Consider the following 18,637-nt stretch of genomic DNA (forward strand, 5'->3'; position numbering starts at 1 on the left):
AGGCCTAATATTGTTTAGGCGAGCTCGGTGAAGGGCCGACTTTGAGGCATTGATCATTGTAGATTTCATGATGAGGAGCTGTACAGTGTCCTCAGTGACGTGGCACACTTTTGTCAGGCTTTACGTATGACATGGCATGATAGATGGGGGGCACATGGGATCATGACAGGCTTCACCCCCTTCTTCTTACGGTGATCGGTGGGGTCCATCGACAAATCAAGTAGAGTTTACTGAATGAACCCTGTTCAACCCAAGCGAGCATCACGCGGCGCGTTTAATAGCTGCTTGTGGCGCAAAGTCGGATGTTTTCCGAAACAAATGCTTGAAAACATGTCCGATTTGATTCTCTTAACAGAAACTTGGGAGTTAATTTCACTACCATGTTTTACGTTGACCTAATAACATCTACTTTCGAGGACAGATCTGTTTCCGCAAACCACAACATTTTCTCCATTAAAGATTCCAAGATTCGAGACTGGTAGAAGGAGACGCTTCTCCCCCATTAGTAGCCAACGCGAGGACCGACGCACAAGTTTCATAAGGGAATTGGCAGGGGAGAGAGAAAGAAAGAGATGGGGTGCTCGTTCTCGGGGCTGAACTCCTTCTATGACGCCGTCAACGGGGCCGGGGACGTTTGGATCAACGAGAATCGTTTCCGGATCGTGAGGCAGCTCGGAGAGGGGGGTTTCGCCTTCGTGTTCCTCGTTAAAGAGGTGGTCGCCGATGGCGCCGCTGGCCTCGCCCGCAAGAAGTCCATCAATCCTTCCCACGTCTCAGGTAATCGCCCTCTATATGCGATCTGGCTGCTCTAACTAAATCGCGATTCTGACGTAGTGCAATTGGTCTTCAGATTCTGATTTTTTTTTGGATCTATGTTGATGAATTGCATTGCTAATGTCTTGCTTTGTGTAAAACAAAAAGAGAGTTCTTTTTGCAAACGTATCTATTGATCAGGTGCAAGCGTGAAGCCGTGATGGCTCAACAAATAAATTGGAAGGCACTCCATTGAAATTTCTGATAATATTTCTCCAGTAGTGCTTTTTTGACCAATTTATACTGCTAAAAAACCCGAGAGAAAAAGTTATTTGTTTTTATGCTATTTGAGGTTAGTATTGACTAATATTATATGATTTACTGCATATCTTTAGATGATGGAACTTATGCCATGAAGAAAGTCATCATTCAAACAGAGGAGCAGCTGGAGATGGTTAAGCAGGAGATCCGTGTCTCGTCCCTCTTCAGTCATCCTAATCTGCTTCCCCTACTCGATCATGCGATCATTCCCGTAAAGGTACTTCTTTTGTATTTAGGTTGAACTTCTTGTTCAAATTTCTAGGTGTTCTTTGGTGTTAGGAAATCAGTATGCTTGGTTATATCTTTATCTAGATATCTAAACTGCCTTGGGACTAGGGACAGATGAAGTGTTCATAATCGGTCTTTACCTTCATAACTCTTGGTGTGAACTCGTTCTACAAATTGCATTAATGGGAACTGTTATTGCAAGACATATACTGAAAATTAATATGCTCGGTGAACTCAACTAATTACTTCAAAATTAGACATGATATAATTAATTTATTTTGTAGATGTCGGAAAAGATTCAGAAATAGAGAATGAAACTAATTTGCCATTATATATTCAACAAGATGATGATCGTTTTTGCACTATATATATATATTGTTCTATCATTTTTTGGGGCTTTAGACACACATGTTTGGTCAACATATAAGGTTAATAACCATGACTTTGACCAGTGAATTCCACCCCTATTTGAGCATTTTAGGATCCTAGTTTCTATTCTGCTGATAACTAAAAGCAATCTGCAAATTTTTTTTGTCAAGTCTTTCTTAAGCATGTTTACTGGATGGTTCCTTGAAGTTGTACCGATTTCTGAGACTTGTACCAAGGTCTTTTATAAAAGTGGACAAATTGATCTATTTAATGGTGCGACTACGTGTTCACCTTGTTTTTGGATCATTTATGTGGGGACACTTCTACACTGCTTGCACTGTTGTTGACCACAATTATTGGCCATGCTGTCAAGAAAAGTTTATTAGTATTGTCATCATTATCTAATCTTTCTTTGCAACATGGCTTTTAGTTATTGGTTTAGTCTTGAGTCTTGACTCTAAATTGAGAAGTTCTGGATGAAGGTAATTTAGTGTAGTATCACTACATTGTGAACATATAGCGTCTATGATTCTTGAGTTAAAGAAATGATTTTGGATCATTTGAGAAATGAGAAATGACTTATGGCTGGGTCATGATGAAGTTCCACTGTTCTGTCAGAAAAACATCGATGCCATTATCTGCTTACGTAATGCACAAAAATGCGTACTTTTCTGATTGTCAGGGAAAGTGCTGAGTGTTCACGTACTTGAAATTTTAACTTGTTTTTGAAGCCAAAACTTGAGTCACATATGGTGTTGGAAATATAGTTTTAGTTGTAAATTTTGTTTTTTCAAATATTATCATTGAAACCTCATAGGATCCCATATATTTGTGGTTCAGGAAAGAAAATTGTTACTGTTTTAGATGGTATCATCACAAAATAGGAGAGGTGATTTGTCTTCAACAAGTTGTAATAGTTCAGTGATCTGTTTGTAGGGCACACATGATATATCACGGAAGCATGAAGCCTACTTATTGTTCCCGGTTCACTTGGATGGAACTTTACTTGACATTGCTACCATTATGCAATCAAAGAAGGAAAGCTTTACAACAACAACTGTTCTTCAGATTTTCAGACAGGTACTATTACATCTTCCTGTCTTCTTTTTGTATTTGGTTCTTTGATTCTGACTTTATGTAACTTGCAGAGGCTATTAACACTATGGCAGAATTGATTTTCAATTAACATTATCTTGATCAGATATCTTAATCTTGGTGCAGTCTTAAATTCTTAGATGTCTATCTTGTTCCTTCTATATTGTTTCTATTATGATTTGGTTTATAATGGGTTGAAGTATCCCAATTCCCCAGATCATTTAGCCAGTGAAAACCATATGGAAACAGGGGCTGTTGCCTCCTCTCTATTCATGCTTAGTAGTATTGACAGTAAAAAATAGGACTTAATCATGCTTTAGAATTATTTAATTTCACAATAATAAAAATAGGAAATTTTAAAAGTTTAAGGAGAGCCATGGGATAGTAATTATGAGAACAAAATTGAAACAAATGAAAATTATTTAAGTTGCCCAAGGAAGGGTTTTTTTTTTTCATCTGCACTGACTGCTGTCAAAAAAGAAAGGTCGAAATCATGATGGATATGTTTCATAAGATAGAAGAGTTAATAAGAACTATTTGTATGTTTGATATTTACAAACTATTCAAATGTAACATCAGCTTGAAAGGAAGTAGTGTTAGAAAATCACTCGTCCTCTGGTACTGACTTGCTTTGATTGAGATTCAAATTATATTCACAGACCCACAAGGACTTACCAATTTCTTCTACAAGCTGGTTTTCAAGTTTTTGCACTTCTTTATCTTCCTTTTCTCTTATGTTGTAAGAAAGCATTCAGTTTGTTGAAGTGGACACATTGGCTTGCAATCATTTGAGGCTGTTTCTACCTCATATATTCTAATTATAATATAGTGTCATAATTGCCACCAATTGGACCTTTATTTGTCCCTACACCCACCTGGATTGTCTTGATACTGTGGTTGAAAGGGAGAAATTGATGTTCTATGATTCTACATTATTAACTCCGCATTTGCTCCCAGCTATATGTTCAGTGAAACATAGTACAAGTGTACAACAATTTCTTTTGACTGGAATGTCATTCCTGACAAAGCATTTTAGTATCTACTGCAAAAGATCTGTAATCACTTGTTCTGCGTTGAAAAACTGTTGTCATTCTTGTAAATTTACACAGATTTATGTTAAGAGAACTATCGGTCAATTTATCGTTGTAATGTTTGTCTGGTTTCATTTAAAGTATGGTGTCCAGGAGTTAAGTTTGTTGTCATTTAAACATGCCTATATTGTCTCTTATGTTCAGTTCCTCTTCAGTCTCTATTTCTTGATAAAATTACCATTCACGTCATATTTAATTACGACATTGACATCCTGCATTCTGTTTGCATACAGCTTTGTGCTGGTCTGAAGCACATGCACAGCTTTGATCCTCCATATGCTCATAATGATGTGAAACCTGGTAATGTTCTCATAACTCACAGGAAGGGACAACCTCCTCTTGCTATTTTAATGGATTTTGGAAGTGCACGCCCTGCAAGGAAAGAAATTCGTTCGAGATCAGAGGCTTTACAGTTACAGGTATGGGTCTCTTCTAAAGAAAATTTTGGTAAATAAAAAAAGATATATTGTTATATATTGACTGATTGTCGTAGTCTCAAAAAGGTTTGAATCATCAAGATCATAAGAGAGACACTAGACTGATTTCAAACTGAATTTTCTTTTGCTTCTGTAGTTTATCAATTATGTTTGAAGAGCTAAGTTGGAATTGAACCACTGAAATATCCAAAAGGAAACTACAAAGTATTGAGAATGGGAACAGTTTCGAAATGAAAAAAAGCACACTGTATCATTTTATGTGTTGGTGCCTTCCTTGATAATTCTTCAAATTTTCTCAAATTGTTCTAGTAATCTAGCTGCAATATACACAGGCCTTTACCATCTACTTTTGACAGTCACAGTATCTACTTCCATCTTCTACTACATTAACCTGGTTAACATAAAAAGAAATGTTGCCGTTCAACAAACTGATGGAGTCTTTAACATGCTTCCACCGGTTTATTTAATGAATTTCTGTATAGGAATGGGCCAGTGAGCACTGTTCTGCACCCTTCCGTGCTCCTGAGCTGTGGGACTGTCCAAGCCATGCTGATATTGATGAGAGGACAGATATCTGGTCGCTCGGTTGTACCCTGTATGCGATAATGTGAGTATTTATATGCCTTGTATTATATGCTTGAATGGTATGCAATTTTCTTGTTGATTATTATGTCATCCTTGTATTTTGCTCGCATTTAGTGTCATTTTCATTCTGTTGTGTTTTACATATGTTATTTGTTGTACTTCATTCTTCAAAATTTGTACATGCAAAATGACCAGATAATCACTTTCGCTTAACAAGATAGACCGCTTTAAACCAAAAAAATAGTATTGCATTGGCAAATATGGATGATGGATGCTGGCTATCTATGTGTTCTAAGTTAATGTCAAACTAAGTTTTTTTTTTTTTTGAAATTTACTCTTTCCATTCAGACAATACATAACATGCGTACATGATGTTCACTGGACTTAAAACTCGACTTTCTCACTGCACACACACTGTACCTTAACCATATATCCTCAGCGATAATATCAATTCTAAAGTGAATCCACTACTTTTCATCTAGAAGTAACTATTCTCTGCTATTATCACTCGAATCCCTTGATGTTTGGAGTTAATTATTCACATCAGTGTGAAAAGAGAACAATACAGCACGATACTGCTGATATAATTGAACGCCAAGATGAAGTCAAAAGTCGTACAACTAATATGATACTTTGGGTACCGTACAGGTTTCAATGTGAAAATTCACGATTTAAAATCATAAAACATTCCACGGTCAGTAATATATATTGTAGGATTTCTGATGCCTGACATTTGTATCGTACTATATTCTCTATATAGTTAAAATGACCTTTTCTTCAGTTTGTTCATTTTCCCTTACAGAACACATAGGGAGTACAGTATTGTTGATTATATTTACGAGGAACCTTAATCATTGTTATAGGAAAAATGTTTTAACTGAAAAATGTTGCTGAGGGTGGAGATTGTAGGACGCAGAACAGCTGCTTCATTTTGGTGAAAACAACACGGGGCTGATGGGCATATTAGTATTTCGATTTTTCCCTATGGAGAGATCAATTAAGTTTGGTGATTCTCATTGGTAGAAACATTCAAATCCTTCACAAACTAGTCTTTCACCAAATTCCACTGATTGAGCAGAATAATTTCTTCTTACTGATACCCTTAACATCTCTCCTGTTATCTTTTGTTGGATCTTGCAGGTACGGAACATCACCATTTGAGTATGCACTCGGTGAATCCGGAGGAAGCTTACAGTTAGCTGTCATGAATGCACAGATTAAATGGCCATCTGGACACAACCCTCCTTATCCTGAGAACCTCCACCAGTTTGTGCTCTGGATGTTACAGCCCCAACCTGCAATGCGGCCGAACATCGATGATATAATCATTCATGTCGACAAGCTCATATTGAAATTCTCATCTTAAATACGAAAAAAAAATGTTAAAGGATTGTTCTTTGTAACTTACTGTTAGTTGTTTTCTATGCCATAAGATAGACAATATATTCGTTGAAAGCCGGTAAGTGATGTTGTAATTTCAAGATACATCGTTAATTCTGGTGTTTGTGAAAATTCCTTGTGGTATGTTCTTTTAAGCATTTGTCAAGCATTCACGAGTACCTCTTGGTGGATTCAGTTCTGTACCTGTTGAAGCCAATAGACACTGAGAAATAAATAAATCTTTTTTTTTTCTTTTGGCAAAGGTAAATATATACCAATGTTTTTTTATGTAAAAAAGATTGACAGGTGATGTTTTAAATCCTCAATTGGATGAATTAATATTTTAAATATAAAATTTATCGAATGAAATTGCATAATGAAAGCAATTGTTTATTGGAATAATGAAATTGCATAAATATTTCAAATAGAGTGGCTCAGCCATTACATGTTTACTGGGAACAGTTCTTACTGATCCTTCGTGTACTTACACAAAAGCACGGACGTATGTACGTCACTTTGACACTTGTACAAAAATACGTATACGAGAAGACTCGATACTCTTATGGCCGATGGTTTCGGGTCCGGACCGGCTATCCTGAACCGAACCGGAAATAACACCGGTTATTGGGTCTAGTTTGGCCTCCCCCGAACCGGACGACGCATAGGGATTTCTGGAGTCGATCGAAGGGAGGGCGTTGATGGCGGAGGCGGAGAAGAAGAGGGAGGCGGTGATGGCGGAGGAGGAGAAGAAGAGGGAGGCGGGGAGACACGAGCTTGCGGAATCCTTGGCCGATCTCTTCACCAGTATATCCGCCATGATCAAAGGCGAACTCGAGGTCCACCATTGAATCTTCTCTTCGATTCGTTTCCGTGATTTCATATGTTGGTATCTTGTGACAAGTAGTTACCTAATTTTATTGAAAATTGTGGATTGTTGTCATTTATTTCTATCAAAATTGCTTCGTTCGGACTCGTCTTCAGGATTTAGAGGTTCTTCTGCAGAGTCTCTTGGATTGTTGTCATTTATTCTGCAGAGTCATTTCTATCAAAATTGGTAAGAACTCGCATCGACTATGAAAGAGTTCAAACAAAAATATCTTCAGATCAAACTATGTACAGTTTTTTAATTGCTTGCAGACCAAAACTGTTGATCCTCAAATCATGCTCTCACCTTAATTTGTTTCTTTTTATTACCTTTATGATGATTACTCTTTAGAAAGATTATTAACTTCCATCATTATAGTTCAGTTATCTGTTCTCGTCAGTCATGCTTTAACATTGTTCCTCTTCTCTCCGTGGCTGAAAGAAATTCTTGTGAGTGAAGACATTTGGTTGTCACACCATTCCTGAATTGGCACCTAGTTGACATGTTTAGTTAACTTCCACAAAGAGTAAAATAAACTTATCATTATTTTGGACAACCATACAATAGTGGTGTACTTATTCTGCATCTTGTGGCAAAAGGCCTAGCCCATTCGGTCTGAATGTAGTTCATATGAAATAACCTTATGTTAACAATAAGCGCTATTGTCTCGGTTGAGATATCTGAGTTTGTTAGTGCATTGTTGCATTAGTGATAGGTCTCAAGTTTGAATCTACGTGTAAGCGTCATGTATGCCATTTGATGTAATGGAATATACAAAAAAAAAGAAGCACTATTAGAGCCAACAATAGCATACTTTTTAGAAATTACAGAAGAGAGGTAGGCTGCATTAATGCAAGATGGAGGTAACACCTCTCGAGAGTAACATCAGAGATAGCATACGAGATATTGGCAATCAACACAATAGTGCCAACTGTCTCTGTTTAGCAGGAAATAACCCTCAATAGGGTAAGCGATGTGAAGGATTAATTCGGACATAAACTAGTTGGGATTTGAAAGACCTATGGGCTCCTCCTTTTTCTTTAGCTATGTGTTAGAACATAATTTTTCTTGTAGCGCTTTCTACTCTTCTCTTTTTATGATTAGGTATGTTATTCATATCATTTGTGAATGCAGAAGATCAATGACAACGTCGCCTGAGTTGCCAGTATTGGCACTTAATGATGTGTATGATGGCAGAGTAGCATCAAATGCTATCACATTCATGATTAATTAATTGCTTTATTTTTACAAGGGAAAGCCCCATTCTATCTACAATAAAGTTGAACTGACCAAGAGGGCCTTGCTCATGCATTGGCTACAGTTATGATTATTGAACTGATGACACTGGGGAAACCAAGCATTTCTGAGTATTTTCCCTTCTGTTTACAATATCTGATTTGGACTTGAATCTTAAATTGTATTAAATGGATCTTAATTTCTAAATTTAGTAGGAAAATTTTGAAGAATGTCCTGATATTAAGCATTTTGGTACTGGAAACACAGGTTCCTTTTCTAGCTATATTCCATTGTAAATTTAGGAAGCACCTCTAAGATGTTTGCATGTGTGTGATGCAAAAGAACTATCCAGTAGATTGTTAAAAAAAAATGTTATTATTATCTTCTATTACAGTTTGCCTAAATGCAATTCTCGTGTCATTCTATATATCAACAACAACAACAACAAGAAGCTGCAGTGTCCCATATGTGTTCATTCAGTTAATGGAGCAACATTTTTTCACTCATATACTCCTAGTGGAATATGTTCTAAAAAATGAGTCAACACGCTAGGCATTATAATTGCTTACTTTTCCTTTATCCACCAAACAGGGAAAGAAATTTATGTTCATGATTCATGATAAATTATGATAGAGGGTAAAATGAGGAAGAATCCTTTATGGTATTGATATATGCTCAAGATATCTACAGTAAGAAGAGGTAGAATAATTATTATAGTGGTATGAGGAGAGGTAGAGGGACATGAAAAAAGATTTTAATAGAAACTAGACTCTTAACTGATGTTGTTGTTGATTCATGATGAATTTGTTAGCACTTTACGACCTTGTTGTTGATTCATGACGAATTTGTTTTGTAAATGATCCATATGTTTCCTGCCTAAAAAATGTGTGTATGCTAGATGATGCAAGCATGATCCCATTTCATCTTTTTCTGCCTATGAACTTCTATTATAAATAAATTTCTATCCATCTGATACTTCTGTGGGAACAACCACAATTTTCTCATTATAATGAAGATTTTTTCCATTTCAGGGAACAAATAATCAACTATTGCTTCTGGAAAAAATGAACCAGAGAGTAGCTGAGGAATACAATGGATATGGAGATGTTGCAGCTGGCCTGAGAGTCTTTGTTGAGCAACTATGTGAGAAAAATCATGGATTTGAAGAGTATGTCCAGCAAATTGAGAAGATAGACCAGCAACTTACTGAATTTGAAGCTGTTGTATCAATGCTTGATAAATATGTTTCTTTACTTGAAAAGAAGGTACAATCTGCACATCATAATCTTCCTACTTAAACTTTGATTTGCAAGTTTAAGTAATCATATTTTTTCCTTTCTGAATCAGTCATTAAAATTGATGCTTGTTTGGAGCCTTTGGGCCGTCTCTTGTTCACCAGTGGTAATACTAATGACAAAGAACGTTTTCTTTTTGCTGTAACATATTGTGTTTTAGATGGTTGACAAAGTGTATCACACTAATTATATATAACCTTTTTGACCTTTGATCAGAGAAGAGAAGGTTTGTGAACTTATGGTGATATGAACCAGAGATTTAGTTTTTCATTCTCAGCTAATAAGTCTTCAAGCAGTCTATCGAGAAAGCACATAAGAACATTAGAATGTAGTGGATCTTTTTTTCGTTTGAGCTACTGTAATAATATGATACTGTTGTGAAATTCTGCATCAATCGAAATAGAAAATATTCTTCGTATCAATAATAATTATTAAAATATTTTTAATCATAAGTAGCTAATAAAAGTTCAGTTTATTGTCTTTTTCTTCGCTATTGCTACTTGAATTATCCTTCTTATTTTTGAGCATCGAAGGATCAAAATTAAATAGACACGGTTAAAATTAAACTTAATCTTATGAATAAAAAGTTTTAATTTTTTTAGAATAAAATAGATATAATCTAAAAAGTTAAAAAGACTTGTTAATTTTTATCTTTCTTTTATGCATATAATATAATATTCTTATTTTCTATAAATAGACCAGAAAATATAGATCAGAGTGATTGAGTGGTAAACGAATGCTACCGATAAAGTATTTGGATAAAAGGTAATGTGTATCTAAGTAGTATCTTAGCTGGAAAAAGTTGTTATATTGATATACTTCCTATACCAAATACATCACATAGTTACGTCATCATCCTCCTCGTCGATATGTAACTCTTCCGTGTATGGAATGTACCTACTTCGCTAAATTACTTATCGATAGAGGAGGAAGGCGATTAAATGGAGTCGGCGTCAAGATCTAGCGGGGACGAAGACGAGCCTGGGAGATCTCTGGGATCATCTCAAAGAGGTTTGCTTGAGACATAAATAGTCTATTCACGGCTCAAATCTATTCTGCTAAACGGTTCTAAAGAGGGAAGATGGGGGAAGGAGAGGGCGGCGGACTAAACTGCAGCTGCTAACGGATGAAACTACAGTAGCAGATGACGTTGTCGACGGCGACAAACGGAGCTGTAACATCGGACGGAACGAACGACGGCGGTGGGCGGAGCGAACGAAGGTAGGGTTTCATTTTCACCTCTGCTTTCTTTCAGTGGGTCGGGTTGGGGCTGTCAGGTCACAGCGTTAGTTGGTTCCATTGAACCAACTTATCAAGTCCAATCGAACGCTCGAGGCGCCCAACGCCTGGGCTCAGGCGAGCGCCGGAGCAGCGCTTCAAGGGGGTTTGCGAGGCGCTCAGGCCTCACCTCACCTTGCCCGACATAATTGGCAAAGGTTGACGAAGCATGTGATTTCAGAAACTTGAGCTTCACAATTCCAACAAAAGGTGTGAAAGAGAATAATCCATCAGCATTTCAATCAGAGAGAGGAGAAACTTTTTACTACCTGACGATTTAGCCTTTAGTGTCTTTCCTACCAATAGCATCTCCAGGTGATTGTGCAGTTGTATGTAAGTTTTAGAGACAGAGGGGGGGGGGGGGAGGGGGCACAATAAATTACCTGTGATCTCTGACATAGATGGCATTGATGGAAGTAGACCTTGTTCCCCCCTTGGTTTGAAGAAGTGACTGTAACATAAGCCGAGACGTAGAATCGGGATATGTCTGAACAAGTGACTGAGAATCAGAGACATACACATGAGTAATTGTAAATTGTATGTCTGGATAAGTTTAGAGTTTAAATGCTAGTCTTAGATACAGCTATGGATTGACCCAGTGGCCGGAGCTATTGGTATTTTGAATGCCACCTTCAGTTCTGCATGAAAATTACTTGGCAAGGGCCTCAGGCATTCCGACTGTAAACAGGTTGATAAACGTTGAGAGGCCTATGGATCCTTTGATCATTTTGTCGCTTTTGTTCTCTGTTGTTGTAGGGTGATGATTTGGGTGATTGAAGTTAGCGTCATCTTTTTCTGATTTTTTTAAAATGTGATTGCCAATTTACATGTTAAGTTAGCGTCATCTTTTCTTATTGACCTATGTAAGTGCATACAAGACGAATGTCCTGTTCTTGTCTGGGAACCCCTCACAATTTCCTGCCAAGGTGCATTGGTCATGTAAATTTGCATTTAGTTATTTTGGATCTTCAAGTTAATGCTCCCCAGATCATATCTGGCTTGACTTTTTTGAGAAAGCTAAAGTCAATTTTGGTTGTTGTCAAGGCCTTCTTCGTGGGTAGATTATATCTTGTTCCTAAATGTGGAATTAGCTCCTTATGTGTTACCTGCAAACAGGTTTCTGACCATAATTTCACAAGTAGTAGCTAGTATGGGATTAGATCAGTCTGAAGCCAGCATTTCTGTGCAAATCAGCCTCAGTAGACGTGCAATCAGAAGACCTACCGGTACTAACATGCTGAACACAAAGGTATGTATTAATCTACTTGTTCTTTGTCATTTGTCTGGAAACTGAATTAGAGAACACGATCATGAAATATGCTGAACGTGCATATATGTGACTCTCTTCTAATTTTCCATGGTATTCAATGCTACTGGGCAAATGCACCACAGATTTACGTGTTCTATATGGAAATTATTTTTCATATTTTTAATGGATTATAATTGTTGACTTTGGATGAATAATATCATACAGAATAATTGGCTTGTGTTAGATGAATAATTGGCTTATGTTCATTAAATAATTAACTTCATTTATTATTTTGAAGGGAAATGGTTTGACTATTTTACACCAAGACTCCTCGTGATAACAAATTGGCTTTAGAGCACTCCTAAGTCCGCTTAAATGTCTGGAACCTCACTTTTTTTCCATCCACCATTGATCACCGTGATGAAAGATCCTATCTGGCAATCAGGTGGCAGAAAATTGCTTAGTCAGCTTCAAGGTAGCACAGGAGATGACATGTCTGACAAGTTATCCAAGAAAATTGGAAGGATACCTCTTGTGTGTTGATTCTTTTGCACGATGACTCCTTGCAAGTTACTCCTGAAGAACTCCTGGTTCGTTGGAATTTCCTCTGACCTCTTTGTGTTCATCCACCATGATCGTAGACTCATGTAAGATCAGTTAATTGCATCATAATGTTTATGGCCTGAAAACCTAAACTGATTGACGTGATATATTTTAGTTTCTCACTATAATTTGTTAATCAATATTTAGTATCATACTGCAAGTATTATTATTGATAGATATAACAAGACAATAATTACAGTCATGTATTTTACTGCATTGTTAGCTTCCTGGAGAATTATCTGAGATATCATTGTTACTTGTGCTCTTGGTGTTGTTACCTCTCATTTAGAGACACGGAGATAACAAGATGGAACCTAAGCTTTTCTTGTTCAACCCCACCCGTTTCTCCTGGACATTGTTGCTTTCCCTAAATTTAGTTGAGATATGTTAGGTTTCTGGTCTAATTAGTTTCATATTGGACCTACCATGTTAAGTTTTGTGTAAAAGGTCGAAAAGTAAGTGATGTAAGTAGGATTCGAGCCTAGAACTTTGTGATAAATTGTTAAAGTCTTGACACTTTCTATCATGTCAAATGTTGCTAAAAGAAACATGCTTGGGTGTTTAATCACTAGTTCCTCATCTCATTGTAGGATTACATTGTCCGGTCAACTGTGCTGAGAGAGCAAAACTGGGGAGTCTGAACAAGCTGGAAAGAGGTGAAAGGTCGATACCAGCTATGCCGGTGATGCTCTAAGAGCCTCTTTGTTCTTTTTTGGTATTTGCATATTCCTTGAAGAGTTTTATAATGACATGTCTGAGTTCTTGTGGCCTTCACCATGAATCTTTTGTCGGAGGTGGAAGTCTGTGGGTGTGAATTGTTACGACCCGAGTCCAAAATGTTTAAGCGGGAGTTAACGTAGTACACTCATCAGACCCTTATAAGTTAATCATACACATTGTCCACTTCCGATGTGGGGCTAATGGGATGTTACATTATCCCTAACTCAATTAGCTGACGTCCTCGGCCCGACATATTTCAGATCGAATCCTAGCATAGTGCATGTGAGGATTAACTCAGTGGTGGCTCCACGTCGTGATGAGTTCTCTGACTCCATTCACGGGTAGTCCTTTCCTACTCGAGTCCTCTCATCCTGTCCAAATGCTAGGTCGGCTCTGATACCAAATGTCATGACCCGAGTCTGATGAGCCAACTGACCAATAACTCCATTTTGGTCCTTCAATCGCGGATCAAAATGCTTAAGCGGAAGTTAACATAGTACACTCATCAGGTTCTTATAAGCTAATCATACACATTGTCCACTTCTGATGTGGGATTAATGAGATGTTACATGAATTGCACTCATCAAGACACGACAAGGGGTTTCATTTTTTTCTTCGTGATATGTTTGCCGAAGCTGTAAATTAGCCAATTGTGGTGAAACTCGATGTCATCAGTACCATGGAATGAAGTGAAATGCTAGCTGGCCAAGATAGAGGGATAAGAAAGAGGGGTAATGTCTTCGCAATCTTCCAGTAATTTTCCAGTATGTTATTAACCTCAGTCTGTACAGTGTTATAACAGCAAAACTAGTGTGTTTCAGGATCACCATCTCCACTCCGTCATGTCCGTCTGACCAATCCTGCAAATGTACACAATATATTCAACTCAAATGTCTCTTAAAATTACCAAATAAAAGAGCGTCTATATGTACTACACTAAATTATAGTGGAATAAATATGACATGTGCATAAAGTAATAAAAGTATTTATTGTAGCTTAACTAGTTTTTCCGGTGGAAGGATTGTCTCACTTTGCTGAGGGTGAGAGGGTTCCCGATCGCTTTCGGGCTTCTTCTCGTCATCCTTCTTCCCATGGCTACCTTCTCCCTGCTGCAGACCAACCCGATGACTGTGACGGTCGGCATGCCTGTACCCAGCGCCGTGCCGATCCCTTTCGGGCATCTTCTCGCCTTCCCCCGTCGCTCTCCTCCCTACGTCTCTCCCGCGGCGTTTCGTCCCTCTCCACTTCCCGGCTCCTGCTCTGCCCCGTTTCTGTATCACGCTGTGTCTCCCGATCTGTTTCCGGCTTCGCCCTATCCTTCTTCTCGTTGCTCGCTTCTCCCTGTTGCACAGAATCTTCCCCTTTGCTCGGCTGCTCTTCAACTCCCCACCGCGCCCCAATTCCAGGATTTGGCCACATCTCAGCCGCTCCAGCAGACGTCGTTTCCGACCCGAGGAAAGCCGGGTTCACAGTAGGAAGCATCGATACAAAGAAACCCGGGTTCACAGTAAGAGGAGCAGCCGAAACCGGGGGGCATGGAGCAGCCGGGTTCACAGTAGGAGGGGAAAGAGGAGCCGCAGACGAAACTGAGGGCCATTGAAGCATCGATCCAAAGAATGCCGGGTTCACAGTAGGAGAAAGAGGAGCAGCCCAAACTGGGGGACATGTAGCAGCCGGGTTCACAGTCGGAGGAGAACGAGCAGCGGCCGAAACTGGGGGACACGGAGCAGCCGGGTTCACAGTAGGAGGGGAAAGAGGAGCCGCAGACGAAACTGGGGGACATTGAAGCATCGATCCAAAGAATGCCGGGTTCACAGTAGGAGAAAGAGGAGCAGCCCAAACTGGGGGACATGTAGCAGCCGGGTTCACAGTAGGATGAGAACGAGCAGCGGCCAAAACTGGGGGACATGGAGCAGACGAAACTTGGGGCCATTGAAGCATCGATCCAAAGAATGCCGGGTTCACAGTAGGAGAAAGAGGAGCAGCCCAAACTGGGGGACATGTAGCAGCCGGGTTCACAGTAGCCGCAGACGAAACTTGGGGCCATTGAAGCATCGATCCAAAGAATGCCGGGTTCACAGTAGGAGAAAGAGGAGCAGCCCAAACTGGGGGACATGTAGCAGCCGGGTTCACAATAGGAGAAAGAAGAGGAGCAGCCGAGACTGGGGGACATTGAAGCATCGATCCAAAGAAAGACGGATTCACAGGAGGAGGAAGAGCCACAACTGGGGAACATGGAAGCATCGACCCAAAGGAAGCCTGGTTCATAGAAGGAGGAGGAGGAAGAGGAGCCGCAAGTCGGGGAGATGGAGGAGGAGCCGTAACTAGGAGACATGGAAGCATCGAAGCCAGGTTCACAGGAGGAGGGGGAGTTCCAAAGAAAACCAGGTTCACAGGAGCCGCCGCAGGTGGAGGAGGAGCCGCGGCGGGACGAGGAGGAGGAGGAGGAGGAGCCGCCGCAACTCGGGGACAGGGAAGCATCGACCCATCTCCTCCTCCGCTCCCTCGTGGTTGTGCCGGCAATGCCAACGTCCGGGGAACTATAGGCGGCGGCGCCCACTCAACGACGCACGGTCGGTCGTTAAAAACGTGCCCGTTCATGCCATCCCTGCAGGCAGCCGCGGCCATGGGGTCGTAGAAATCGACGATGCACATGCCATTCGATTTCCCGTTGTCCCACACATCGAATTTTATTTCCTTCACACGCCCATACTTGCAGAGCTCCGCCTCTAGATCGGCATCGGTGGTCCACCAATGGAGTTCGCCGACTAACAGAGACGTATCGCCGGATTGTTCGCGGCCTTCATCAAGAAGCCCTCCGGTTTCTTAACTACCTCCGGCGCTACCAGCACCTCGGCTTGCGGAACCCAAACGCTCATTTCCCGGAGGCGGCGTCGGCGGCACCGTGGAGGGGTCGGTCCGCCTCACATTTCCGTCCCGGATACCCACGGCTTCTTCGCTCCGGTCGAAGTCCTCGCCGATGCTGAGGTCGCCGTAATGTTCGTCGTACTCCGAACGGGACTGCTCGTGCGGAGACGTAAGGGATGGCGGTGGCGTGGAGGGGTCGACCCGCCTCTCATTGCCGTCGCGGGGACGTACGGCTTCTTCGCTCCGCTGGAAGTCATCGCCATGCGGTTGGTCGTCACCGTTGGCGGTACTTTCCCTCCGGTGCATTGTGGCTTATTCCGGGGGACAAGAGTATTTCCGGCAAAGATTCTCAAGAAAGAAGGCGGCAGAGTCTTGAACGGTAAGTTGTCTTTTCTCTCTTTTTATTTTGTGGTTTGGTACATATATTATAGTCCCTAACTATTTATAAGATGCCCTTAATCCTCTTCTTATAATGATTATGACTCTAATCCTCTTGGTTTAATTATCATTAAGTCAATAGCGCCTAAGATTAGGATTTAGGACTAAGATTAGAAGTTAAACTATAAAAACAAGAATGGTAATTATTTTCTCTTTGCAAGTTGAGTATCACTAGATGGGTTAATCTCGAGTCTATAGAGAATAAATTCTCAATTTCCGTAGCTGCAATGATTTTTAATTATGTTTATTTTAGCTCTCAAAGTTGTAATCTTTTCCACTGTCTTCCTGCTTGAATTTTTTTGTTTTTTGGACTTTTTTTCTGTGCACGAAAACCTAATATATGATTGTGGAAAGATCATTTTAATGGATGGTTGGAGTATCTTTTGGATTGTTTTTAGAGTTAGTATTGTTAGGAGGATAAGAAATTTAAGTTGTATAAAAATAGTTAAAATATCTTGTAAATTGTATAAAAATTAGCATATCTGAATATGCTATAATGTCTCTCGAGTAGCTTTCCATTTTCATAGGGAAGGATGCGAAAGAACACTAATAAGTGAGAGAAAAAAAAAGTAACAGAAATTTTTTCACATATTTATATGTATATATATATATATATATATATATATATATATATATATGAGAGAATGTACAATAGTATGATCTCATATAGTGAAAACTTTAATTTTTTTAATGGAAAATAACACTTAAAAGTGATATTATGTTTTTTTATTAATCTTTAATTTTTTTAAAAAAATATTTTTTATTAAATATTTTATATTTAAATATTTAAATATTTTATAAATATTACATATATATCTTTAAGTATAGGTGGAAATATGTGATAAAACATTTTAGTTCTTCTTACTTTTTTCTTGGATGATTATATGAAAGTATATATATAAAAAAAAGCTTGAATTGGGGTTTATTTTAAAAATTTTATGTTTTGATTTTTATTCTTTCTTAATGGGATACTGTTAAAGTCACTATGCTCTCGAGCACCTACCTAAGTGCCCTAACGAGACGAGACGAGACTCGACCACTTGAGAAATAGTCTAGGTGGACGTCTTCGACTATGCATAGATCAGGAGTCGAGCGAAAGCTTTCGGATTACTATCGTTGGACAGTAAGGAAAAAGAAGTCTTGCTCAAGGCACGATCACTCTGATATCATGATAGATTTTTAAGACGTGATGAGAAAGACTAATTAAGTTTAACATGAACCTTTTGTCACTTTCTTCTCTTCTTCGAAACATTAGTACGTATCCAAAATAACAATCTTTGCCCATAATTATCTCTCAATTCCAATAACCACAACATGATGCAAGAATGCAAATATTAATACCAACTAGACTACACCTAACAAAGATGAAAAGCGTAGAGAGAGTGTGTCATATTCACAAAAGCTAAGCCACCAGCAATATGACAACAAGAGGAGATAAAAAGGCTACGGAACAAATCAGAAAAAAGATACCACCATTTAACAGAAAAATAATCATAAGTGTTGTGTTAATACTCTCATATTTAGTTTCACGTTAAAAGTTCAAAAACTGTAGGAAAAAAGAAATGTCATATGCAGTCACTTTCAACCCCCACTATTTGGTGCCTTCACAATATTTATTTACCCAAATTGCCCTCTTTTTACATAAACCATTAGTACTTTAGTCAATTAATAATTATAATAATATCTACAAAGATCACTCACTCCAAGAGAGGAGTCTGTTTAACTTTTGTTCCGCGGCGGAGAAACCGCCAACGCAACAGCTGTGTTGTCTTCTGCGTACCATCTCATCTTCTATTATTTGTCTGTCTTGTTGGCACAGTGGACGC

At 39.0% G+C, this 18,637-nt stretch overlaps 3 protein-coding genes across 12 annotated transcripts; 2 read left to right on the plus strand and 1 right to left on the minus strand.

Annotated features, from left to right (window-relative positions):
• The first annotated feature begins 486 nt into the window (after window positions 1-486).
• On the plus strand, window positions 487-6,414 carry LOC135588260 (uncharacterized). Its single transcript, XM_065080309.1, has 6 exons — window positions 487-777; window positions 1,149-1,291; window positions 2,608-2,751; window positions 4,091-4,276; window positions 4,777-4,901; window positions 6,020-6,414. The coding sequence occupies exons 1-6, from the start codon at window positions 573-575 to the stop codon at window positions 6,243-6,245; spliced, it is 1,029 nt and encodes a 342-aa protein (XP_064936381.1). The 5' UTR covers window positions 487-572; the 3' UTR covers window positions 6,246-6,414.
• Window positions 6,415-6,924: 510 nt separating this feature from the next.
• LOC135588261 (biogenesis of lysosome-related organelles complex 1 subunit 2-like) lies at window positions 6,925-13,559 on the plus strand. Of its 10 annotated transcripts, XM_065080313.1 has the most exons (7): window positions 6,925-7,095; window positions 9,392-9,625; window positions 9,708-10,666; window positions 10,794-10,876; window positions 12,050-12,182; window positions 12,481-12,829; window positions 13,376-13,559. In XM_065080313.1, the coding sequence occupies exons 1-3, from the start codon at window positions 6,958-6,960 to the stop codon at window positions 9,798-9,800; spliced, it is 465 nt and encodes a 154-aa protein (XP_064936385.1). In that variant the 5' UTR covers window positions 6,925-6,957; the 3' UTR covers window positions 9,801-10,666; window positions 10,794-10,876; window positions 12,050-12,182; window positions 12,481-12,829; window positions 13,376-13,559. The 10 variants fall into 10 exon arrangements, with proteins under 10 accessions (XP_064936385.1, XP_064936382.1, XP_064936383.1 ...); XM_065080310.1 differs by having other exon boundaries at window positions 9,708-10,876; XM_065080311.1 differs by having other exon boundaries at window positions 9,708-10,876; window positions 12,481-12,772.
• Window positions 13,560-14,328: 769 nt separating this feature from the next.
• Window positions 14,329-16,679, minus strand: LOC103972713 (vegetative cell wall protein gp1-like). The gene is made up of 3 exons (XM_065194296.1): window positions 16,340-16,679; window positions 14,605-16,234; window positions 14,329-14,365 (listed from the first exon to the last, which is right to left on the minus strand). The coding sequence occupies exons 1-3, from the start codon at window positions 16,677-16,679 to the stop codon at window positions 14,329-14,331; spliced, it is 2,007 nt and encodes a 668-aa protein (XP_065050368.1).
• Window positions 16,680-18,637: the final 1,958 nt, after the last annotated feature.

The sequence above is a fragment of the Musa acuminata genome, chromosome BXJ1-8 (assembly GCF_036884655.1).
Source record: "Musa acuminata AAA Group cultivar baxijiao chromosome BXJ1-8, Cavendish_Baxijiao_AAA, whole genome shotgun sequence".
In the NCBI taxonomy this organism is placed as follows: Eukaryota; Viridiplantae; Streptophyta; class Magnoliopsida; order Zingiberales; family Musaceae; genus Musa; species Musa acuminata.

Coding starts and splice junctions, on each gene's coding strand:
- LOC103972713 (XM_065194296.1), bottom strand. CDS start 16,679: ATGCACCGGAGGGAAAGTACCGCCAACGGTGACGACCAACCGCATGGC. Junction 16,235..16,339: donor AGGTGCTGGTAGCGCCGGAG/GTAGTTAAGAAA, acceptor ATGCCGATCTAG/AGGCGGAGCTCTGCAAGTAT. Junction 14,366..14,604: donor TGGTCTGCAGCAGGGAGAAG/GTAGCCATGGGA, acceptor GTACATTTGCAG/GATTGGTCAGACGGACATGA.
- LOC135588261 (XM_065080310.1), top strand. CDS start 6,958: ATGGCGGAGGCGGAGAAGAAGAGGGAGGCGGTGATGGCGGAGGAGGAG. Junction 7,096..9,391: donor TGATCAAAGGCGAACTCGAG/GTCCACCATTGA, acceptor TTTCCATTTCAG/GGAACAAATAATCAACTATT. Junction 9,626..9,707: donor TTTCTTTACTTGAAAAGAAG/GTACAATCTGCA, acceptor TTTCTGAATCAG/TCATTAAAATTGATGCTTGT.
- LOC135588260 (XM_065080309.1), top strand. CDS start 573: ATGGGGTGCTCGTTCTCGGGGCTGAACTCCTTCTATGACGCCGTCAAC. Junction 778..1,148: donor CAATCCTTCCCACGTCTCAG/GTAATCGCCCTC, acceptor GCATATCTTTAG/ATGATGGAACTTATGCCATG. Junction 2,752..4,090: donor TTCTTCAGATTTTCAGACAG/GTACTATTACAT, acceptor GTTTGCATACAG/CTTTGTGCTGGTCTGAAGCA.